Genomic DNA, 9,983 nt, shown 5'->3' with positions numbered 1-9,983 from the left:
TTCTCTTGGCTCAGGAAGGATGGCTCCAGAGCAAACTAATTTATGCAGGAGCCAAATTGCTCGCTCACAGCTTTAATGCCAGGAGCTCACCAAGTAGATGTTGTGCTCACAAGACTCCGCAGCTTAGAGGGAGCCCTGATGGCCCCATGTCATGATGCTGCCTCCACACCATGTCTCCGCCCCCAAACCTCCCTTTGGTTGGACAGGTGTCATGAGCAGGGAGTTGGTGGCTCTTGGAGACATGCCCGATATCCAGGGGTCGTTTCGTAGAAAAAGAGCTAGGGGAACTCATTAGCATAACTCATTAGCATATGCCACACCCCCTGACATCATGTGCCCCGCCCCCCGTACCTCACCCGGGGGAACTGCGATCCCCCGCGATCCCCCCCCGAAATGACCTCTGCCGATATCTTCTGTTTCCAGACTAGAAGCTCACTGGTACTCCCCCAAACAACTTCCAGCTCCCTTCAGAAATTCACATTACTGTTGACCCTAAACAACCATTTTAAAAATGTGATCTACATCACGGAACGTTTCACCAAGGATCAGGTCTGAGGAAGAACAATCTGTCTCCATTTTTTTAGCCACCTCTCAGACAGTCACATTTTTAGCTTGACCTTCTTCCACAGAGCTCAGGGCAGCATAGATGCTCCTCTCGACTCATCTGGGAGGGAGGCTGGCTGATACAGAGGGACCGGTCCAAAGACACCCAGTGTGCTTCATGGCCAGATAAGAATTTGAACTCAGATACCACTGGCTCTTTGGTGTACTAGTTAAGAGTGGCAGACTCTAATCTGGACAACTGGGTTTGATTCCTCACTCCTCCACATGCAGCCAGCTGGGTGACCTTGGGCCACTCATAAGTCCTTTCAGAGCTGTTCTCTACCCCCAAATCTCCAGGAGTTCCCCCACCCGGATCTAGCAACCCTATAGACTGTTACATTTCAGGGGACCATTTTTAAATGTCATTTAAAGCTAACTTTTCATTCTGAGACTCAGGTTAAACAACTCAACAAAACATGCAATAGGTCTAGGATTAAATTATGTAACATGCTATATTCGTTTGCCAATGTCTTACTAAACAGAAAACTCAGTTGTTCCCTACTGGTGGACCTCCTGATGGCACGTGGATTTGGGCCACTGTGGTTCGGTGTGTGTCGAAGCCGGGGGGGGGCACTCTCCCCACCAACTCAGCTGGGACTCTTTTGGGCAGTGCAGCTTTAAGCCGGACTGCCCCAAAAGAGCCCGCAAAGCAGATGATCCCACGGGGAGAACTTTCCTGCTGGCTCAGATGGGGTCCACTTGGGCAGAGTTCCCCCCGTGCGATCAGCTGCTTTGCGGGCTCTTTTTGGGCAGTCCGGTTTAAAGGGAGTGCCCAAAAGAGCCCAGCTGGACCGTCTCTCAGCTGGCTTTGCTGCATTTCTTTCCCCTCTGTATTTTTCAGTTCGGGTCTATTGGACCTGGAAAAAAATTGTGATTTTCAAAAAAAACCCCGTACCAGAATATTTTACCAGTATTGGGATCTGGGGTTTTTCGGAAGTCCCAAATTTTTCTGGGCCCCATAGACCCAAACTGAAAAATATTGAGAGAACAATTTGCACACTTCTACTGTGTGCCAGTTTAGTGTAGTGGTTAAGAGCGCGGACTCTAATCTGGGAGAAGCGGGTTTGATTCCCCACTCCTCCACTTGCACCTGGCTGGATGACCTTGGGCAAGCCATAGGTCTGATAAGAGCTGTCCTTGAAAAAAAGCAGTTTGTCAGAGCTCTCTCAGCCCCACCGACCTCCCAGGGTGTCTGTTGTGGGGAGGGGAAGGGAAAGGAGTTTGTAAGCCGCTCTGAGACACCTTTCGGTAGTGAAGGGCGGGGTACAAATCCAATCTCTTCTTCTCTTCTTCTTCTTCTACTGTATACTGTACAGGGGGCCATGGTGGCTCAGAGGTTACGACGCTGAATTGCAGACCGGAATGTTTGTAGTTCAGCAATTTGAGACCTGAGTGCCGCGTGACGGAGTGAGCTCCCGTCTCTGGCCCCAGCTCCTGCCAACCTAGCAGTTCGAAAGCAAGAAATTGCAAGTAGATAAATAGGTACCACTTTGGTGGGAAGGTAACACCATTCCATGCACCTCGGCATCTAGTCATTTATTTATTTATTTATTTAACTTTCGACTTGCTACCCCGCTCAAACCCCCCACAGGGGGTCTCTGAGCGGCTCTACAGTTAACCATTATCCCTTACCTAAGGCCACATATATGCTGGGGTGGGGACTGTCCTAACAGCACCCAGTGGAGGAATGTTCTGGATCGGCTCATCAACACGGCTTCTTCTGGCTTCTTTCCTCCCGGTGGTGGTACAGCGGGCCTCTCTGGCGCTCGGCGCGCTTCCGGTGCAGCTTCCGGTTCCGTCCATTAAGGCTCCACTGCGCATGCGCCTTCCACGCTCCGGCGTCTTCCTGGCTCCGCCTTCCACCAGCATCCGGACCCTCGAAGATGTTATGCCTCCGTCGCCATTTTTCCGCCGCTCGCCGTCTGCCGCTCGCCGCCTCGCCTCTCGTCGTCGTTGCTCCATGGACCCCCCTTGACGGGGGGAGGGTGCCCCCTACCATCTAAGGTAGGTACCCATTGATCTACTCGCACATTTGGTGTTACATCATGCCGGCCACATGACCACAGAGATGTCTTCAGACAGCGCTGGCTCTTTGGTTTGGAAACGGAGATGAGCACCGCATCCCTAGAGTCAGATTCAACTGGCTTTTTAGTAAGGGAAACCTTTACCTTTACCTTACTGTATACTGAGGCTGCCAATGTCTCTTCTTCAGCATCCAGAGGCAGAGGTCTTTCATGTCTCCTACTGCCTTTTAACTGGAGATGGAATAGATTGAACCTGGCACCTTCTGCACACCAAGTAGATTCTCTTCCTCTCCGTTGCAGCCCTTCCCCTGAAGGGCAAATATCCCAAACCGCCTGAGGAAAGACAAGCATGTCAAGAGGGAGGCCACCGAACCTTGCTTGAATGCCCGACTGAGTTCTGGGTTTCCAGAAAAAGTATCACACATGTTTTCAAACTGCTTTAGGAAACTGAAGGTTGAGCGGAAATTGAGCACGATGTGGCAGAAGAAGCCACAAGTGCTGTTCCGAAGGAACACCATTTGGCATCCCGCCACGCATGGCTTGTAGTTAGTTCAGCTTCTCTAGTGAAATCAAAAAATAAAATTAAATTAAAAGTCAAATTTACTATGAAAGTTGAGAATATGTTACTGGGTATTTTAGCCGAGAATATCGGGAAAAAATCTCGGAAGAATTATTTAGATACATGATAACGGCAGCCAGAATTACATTTGCAACAAAACGGAAAGGAGATGAGTGCCCAAGCCAAGAGGATCGGAAAGACAAATTAGCTGAAAATGCAGTAATGGCAAAACTAATGAGTTGCATAAATAAAAAGCCGATCAAAGAATTCCAGGATAAATGGAAAGCTTCCTATTCATATTTTATTTAATTACTGGGGAGAAAAGACAGAAGTTACTGAAATGTTATACATGAATTAGCATACTGAAATGTCTGAAGTGTTTCAAAGAGTGAGAAAGTGTGAAAAGATAGGTACTTATTTAATATTCACTATATAACAATTATTGTGTCACACTATTCTATATTGTATGACTTTATTCAATTTTCAGATATTTTAAAACTATTTAAAAACTATTAATATGCTTACAGGGCATTATATAGAGTAATATATGACTTATGTTAATATTAATTATTCAGTATTATGAGATCACCATTTAAGGAATATAATTTGAAGCTTGGTTAAGAATCAATTCTAATGTATCACAATTGTGGATTTTTCTTTCTTTTTTCATATATATATATAGTCTATGGATAATTGGAATATGTTTGAAATATCTTTTTTCTTCCTGTCTTCTCTTCTCCTTTGATGTAATTGTAATTACGCATATGATGGTATGAATTTCTTCTTTTTATATTCTCTATTTGATTTCTTTCATATTTTTATATCAAAAGAGTTTCTCTTCCGGGTATGTCAGAAGCCACTTCTTCCTGACTAGCCAAGCAAACGGAACAAAACTGAAGTTTCCCTAGCTTTGATTCACACAGCAGTTCACACAGAGCTGTGCAAAAGTCCCCAAAGCACCGGAAGACTGTAATCCCGGAGCTGGCACACAGGCCTTGGAAACAAGGGGACTGTGCAGTCCGGGAGCTTGTCTAAACAAGTTTTCCAACCCAGCTAAACTAAAACCTTGGGTCAGTCATAAATTCTCTCAGAGCTGTTCTCTCAAGGGCAGTCTTCGAGAGAGCTCTCTCAGCCTCACCAACCTCACAGGCACTGTGGGCACACGGCACAAGGTTTGCGATGACCTCAAAAACCAGCTGCACCAGCAAGGAGCTCCCTCGCTGGCCCTCAGCTTAAGCAGGTTGTGGGAAAAGCTGTTCTTAAGGCAGCCTCTGAAATCTACCTGCTGGGTCCCAACGGGGCAAGAATACGGCCAGGGATGAAGCCAGCTGCAACCTCGGTCTGGCTCACTGGCTGGAGCCCAGGCTGCTAGCCTGTCACTGAGTCTTCTCTTGGCTGCATCTGGACGAGCCCCTGGTGTTATGTCTGGACATGAGCAATCTTCCACTCCGGCTTAACTGCTGCTGGAGGCATGACTGGACTTGGCTGGCAGGCCTCCTAGAGGGAGCGTGGAGAGGCATGTCTGGGCTTGCCCGGGCAGGCCACCGAGTTGGAGCTTGAAGCCCCAGAACAAAGGCAGGCGGGATCCCAGAACCTGCCTGCGGATTGGCCCCTGAGGGTAGCCAGCCAATCTGGAGCCTGGAGGCCATTTCAACTCACCAATAAGCCACTCCCAGCCCCCATGCGACTGGTGAGTTCAAATGCCCTCCAAGCTCCAGATCCCACTGTTGCCCCCCCAAACACCAAGAATACAGAGCATCACTGCCCCAGACATAAGAGCAGCCTATGTTGGATCAGGCCAATGGCCCATCCAGTCCAACACTCTGTGTCACACAGTGGCCAAAAATACCAGGTGTCATCAGGAGGTCCAGCAGTGGGGCCAGGACACTAGAAGACCTCCCACTGTTGCCCCCCCCCCCAAGCACCAAGAAGACAGAGCATCCCTTGCCCCAGACAGAGAGTTCCTATCTATACCTTGTGGCTAAGAGCCCCTGATGGACCTCTGCTCCATATTGTCCAATTCCCTCTTGAAGCTGTCCATGCTTGTAGCCGCCGCCACCTCCTGCGGCAGTGAATTCCATGTGTTAATCTGCACTGAGAACATCAGCCCCACCCAAAAAAAGTGCCCCACAAGCCACAAAATCCTAGCTAGGGGCCTGCATACAGTCCATCCTCCAAAGCAGCCATCTTCTCCAAAGAGACTGATTCTGTAGTCCGGAGATCAGTCATAATTCCGGGAGACTACCAGTCCCCACCTGGAGGCTGGGAACTCTGTGCATGTTGCAAGATAAACACCGGCCCATAGTGACCCAATCGCAATGCCATTGACACACAGCGAGCAGCGACGCAATTGATAGCATTATGAAATAACCCCCCACGCCGCCTTGTTGCAAGCCGAGAGTTCTCACTTCCAGAAAGATAGGCTACGGAAACACACAATGGATATAGAAATCAAGCAGCTTGGAAGAAACGGATCTTGGCAAGTGGAGATGGTGAAGCAGTGGAGGGGAATCTCTGTCTGGGGCCCACAATGCACTTTTTGGAGAGACAGATGCTTCCATACATTCTCTTTATGAAGAGCCGATGGGGGGGGGGGGCTTCACACTGCAACGCAAGGTCAGACTGCTACGGCAATGCCGAGAAACACAGATTAATTAAACGTTGCTCCATCTCAATAATTAACCACCTTGTTATTCCAGAGAATTGCTATTCCTCCCTCACCCAAAGAGTTATCATCCATTGATTTTACCCACTGGCGCCCTTCTTCCTGGAAAAGAAAGAACCGATCAGGGGTAAAGTACCGGTCTTCCGTCCACATCTTCTTCCACCATCCCACACTGTTAATCCTCCCCCCACCACCAAAAAAAAAGCCTTAGCGTAAAATTTCCTAACAGGAGGCTGATTCTTACACAAGTCAAAGAACCTTAGCGTTGCCTTCACCCAGTTCTAACAGATCCTTAGGAAGGGCATACCGATGGCTGCAGACAAACAAAGCAAAAATAACCCACGGCACTGTGCTAATATATAGGAGTACAACAGGTAAATATGCCAATGTACATTTGTACATGGTATAAGTGGCTTCTAAAGGTCGATTTGCATAGCTGTAGTCCACACAACATCGTGTGGCGGGATGCCATTCCGTTTGGTGGGCGGCCAATTGGCAGGGCCAAGCGAACAGGTCCTTGAACCCCTTAAATGACATACCAGATTGTACATAAAAGACTTCTAGGAGCCACAGGACAAAACAGTTACACATCACAGAGTGCGATGTGGACACTGCCTCCCCTTCCTATGTGATTTCTTTCCGCAAGCTGCGTGAAAACCTGCATGCTTTAGATATCAAACTCCGCATGACACCAGAAGTGGATAAAAGTTTTCTCAAGCCTTCAGAGTCTGAAATCACAAAAGCTATCCGGTGTGATTCTCCTGGGAAAGCGCTATTGCTGTCCGATTATGGGAAATAATCAACGTTCGTTTTGGTTTTTTATCTCGGTCATTTGCACAGATGCCCAACTTCGGCAAACATCCTTATAGATTGTATCTGGTTTTTGAAAGTTCAAGAAAGTGATTTCTACGCGCATCCCAAATTTGATTTCTAGCAACAGGTATATCCAAACCACAGAACAAATAAGAGAGCGCCAGTCTCAGTAGACAGACTTAAGGGTAATTTAATAAAATATCCAGGGAAGCAGAAGAGAATATAGAACTCCTCACTCCCATCATGAGGTGTGCTTATGTACTCCACGAATGAATGCAGAAATTATTCTTGCGCACGGTAGATAACGGAACGTATCAGGCCTGTAGCTCCAGTGGGGCAGCTCGGGGCGAGGCCCCCCGACTTGCTGGCAAAGCCCCCTGAGTTCCCATCCAGCCCAGAGCATCACTGCCTTCTCCCCCAGATTACGCCGATTAGCCGGTGCCCCTTAAGAAATTTAAATGCCCTGCATTTCAAAAACCCTGGCTACAGGCCCAGAACATATCTAAAGACCTCATTGGTGGGAGCTCTCGAAAGGGTTGACATTCACAACGCCGGCCGGCCCTGACCCCATTGGTAATGACGAAACACACTTGCAAGAGCTTACCTTGGCTATCTGGACGCACCAGTTCAGCAGCAGCTGAGAGCCAATGTTGTCCTTATGCTCGTGAACGTAGTCCAGGAGGCAGCCGTAGGGCATCAGCTGAGTGACCAGCTGGATCGTGGGGCTCAAGCAAACCCCCAGGAGCCGGACCAGGTGGGGATGATCCATGCTCGCCATGATAAGAGCTTCCTGAAACACAAGGATGTCACAGGTTTATTAAAACAGCACTCCAAGTGTCACATTTGGCGTTCACCTGCGGGGGCCTTCCTATACGACAAAACTGGGGTTGTTGTGGGGAGGGGAACCTCCACATTCAGAGGCGAATCCCGGAGATCTCTGAATCACAGAGCCAAGAGCTGACTTCAGGGAAGGCCCCCTCCCCGAGGAACTGCATGGCCACTGTGAGAGACGGGATGCTGGACTAGATGGACCTTCACTGGTCTGATCCAGCAGGTCTCTTCTCATGTTCTCAGCAGGGGAAGGTCTCTGGCCACTGTGAGAGACGGGATGCTGGACTAGATGGACCTTCACTGGTCTGATCCAGCAGGGCCCTTCTAAGGTTCTCAGCAGGGGAAGGTCTCGGCCTCCCTGCCCTGTGGTTGGCCCTCCAGAGGAACTGGTTGGCCACTGTGTGAGACGGGAGGCTGGACTAGAGGGACCCTCACTGGTCTGATCCAGCAGGGCTCTTTTTATGTTCTTAGGAAGGCCTCGGCCTCTCTGCCCTGTTGTTGGCCCTCCGGAGGAGCTGGTTGGCCCCTGTGTGAGACAGCACACTGGACTAGGTGGACCCTCATTGGTCTTATCTAGCAGGGCACTTCTGAGGTTCTTATCAGGGGAAGGCCTTGGCCTCCATGTCCTGTTGTTGGCCCTCCGGAGGAGCTGGTTGGCCCCTGTGTGAGACAGCACACTGGACTAGGTGGACCCTCACTGGTCTGATCCAGCAGGGCTCTTTTTATGTTCTTAGGAAGGCCTCGGCCTCTGTGCCCTTTTGCTGGCCCTCCAGAGGAGCTGGTTGGTCACCGTGTGAGATGGGATACTGGACGGGATGAACCACTGGTCTGATCCAGCAGGGCTCTTCTTGTGTTCTTCTGATATTCATTTTTTTCCCCATCTAGCCATCGATTCCCCCATCGTCCTTTCCCCCCCTTTTAAAACAGGAGTTTCTCTTTGATGAGAGAACAGCTCTATGGCTTGCCCAAGGCCATCCAGCAGCTGCAAGTGGAGGAGTGGGGAATCAAACCCGGTTCTCCCAGATTAGAGTCCACACACTTAACCACTACAGCAAACTGGCTCTCATGATTAACTGTAAGGCTACTAGCATGAGGGTTGGAGGGAAAGCGGGATGTCATCGCCCAATTTCATCAGATTTCAGAAGCTAAGACGTGTTGGTACTTGGATGAGGGGGACCACCAAGAAAGACTCTGCAGAGGAAGGCAGTGGCAAACCACGCCTGCTTCTCAGATCTCGGAAGCAAAGTAAGATAGCTACTTGGATTAGCGACCACCAAGGAAGAATCTGCAGAGGAAGGCAGTAGCAAACCGCCTCTGCTTCTCAGATCTCAGAAGTTAAGCAGTGCTGGGACTTGGAAGGGGGACCACCAAGGAAGACTCTGCAGAGGAAGGCAGTAGCAAACCGCCTCTGCTTCTCAGATCTCAGAAGTTAAGCAGTGCTGGGACTTGGAAGGGGGACCACCAAGGAAGACTCTGCAGAGGAAGGCAGTAGCAAACCGCCTCTGCTTCTCAGATCTCAGAAGTTAAGCAGTGCTGGGACTTGGAAGGGGGACCACCAAGGAAGAATCTGCAGAGGAAGGCAATAGCAAACCACCTCTGCTTCTCGGTTGCTTTGAAAGCCTCTTGCTGGGGTTGCCATAAGCCAGCTGTGACTTGACAGCTCTTTGCACGTGCACAGGCGCGCGCACACACAGCATAATACAAATAAGTAGCAAACTGGGAAACGAACTAGAATGGTGAACATTACCGTGAACGCACTGCACGCCAGAATGTGTTTTACAAGCCCCACATTCACCTCGGTCCTGGCCCTGGTTTCATTTGTAAACTGAACGCATGTTGGCCCTTTCTTACAAATAGGCAGGTTGGCTGTCTGCCTGCTGTAACATGTGACTAGTGTGCCGGAGGGGTCATGGGATGCCTTCTGACTGGCCCAGACATCGAGGATCGTACCTGAACGAAGCCCTTGCGTACAACTGGGAGAAATTCGATGAGAGCATTTTGAAATTGGGGAAGGCAGCTGGCCTCCGTCAGCATTTCAGATCTTACCCTTTTAGACAAACCATAAGTGTACAGCAAGTTCCAGCTTCCTAGCGTACGTGTACGGTGCCCGATCTAAACCCTGTGAGGTCCCACTGTTTTTAACAGGTGTGCTAAGCAGGTGCTGACGTCTCTACCACTCATATCCAAAGAGCTTCACTGTAATGTTTTGTCACACAGCTTCAAAGACTGCCCTTGCAAATTGGGGACTGTCCTAAGCAACCATGCAGGGGTGAGACAGACAACCAAACTACCATTTACTTTCCTGGTTGCTACACCCGCCCTGCGCATCAGGCCTGGTCCACAAAGAGAAAACACCTCAGAGCTCCTAGTTGTCATGGGTCACGGCCAGTCCTGCCTTCCCTGTTCCATATTTGCTCCACTTTTGCTCCTTCCTTTGGCTGATTAACTGTGATTTGAGGAGGGCGGTGGATTTTGTTTCTGTGGAACA

At 49.5% G+C, this 9,983-nt stretch overlaps 1 protein-coding gene across 1 annotated transcript in view; it reads right to left on the bottom strand.

Moving 5' to 3' along the window:
- The window catches only part of ERBB4 (erb-b2 receptor tyrosine kinase 4), a gene marked incomplete at its 5' end in the record, with an annotated part of 401,399 nt that overhangs the window by 214,010 nt on the left and 177,406 nt on the right, over positions 1–9,983 (bottom strand). The window contains one exon of the mRNA XM_015423413.1: positions 7,269–7,454. Coding sequence (XP_015278899.1) covers positions 7,269–7,454 — 186 coding nt within the window. The remainder of the gene's footprint in view (positions 1–7,268; positions 7,455–9,983) is intronic.

The sequence above is a fragment of the Gekko japonicus genome, unplaced genomic scaffold (assembly GCF_001447785.1).
Source record: "Gekko japonicus isolate JY-2015 unplaced genomic scaffold, Gekko_japonicus_V1.1 scaffold1499, whole genome shotgun sequence".
Lineage (NCBI taxonomy): Eukaryota > Metazoa > Chordata > Lepidosauria > Squamata > Gekkonidae > Gekko > Gekko japonicus.
This window is presented reverse-complemented; position numbering and strand designations above follow the sequence as displayed.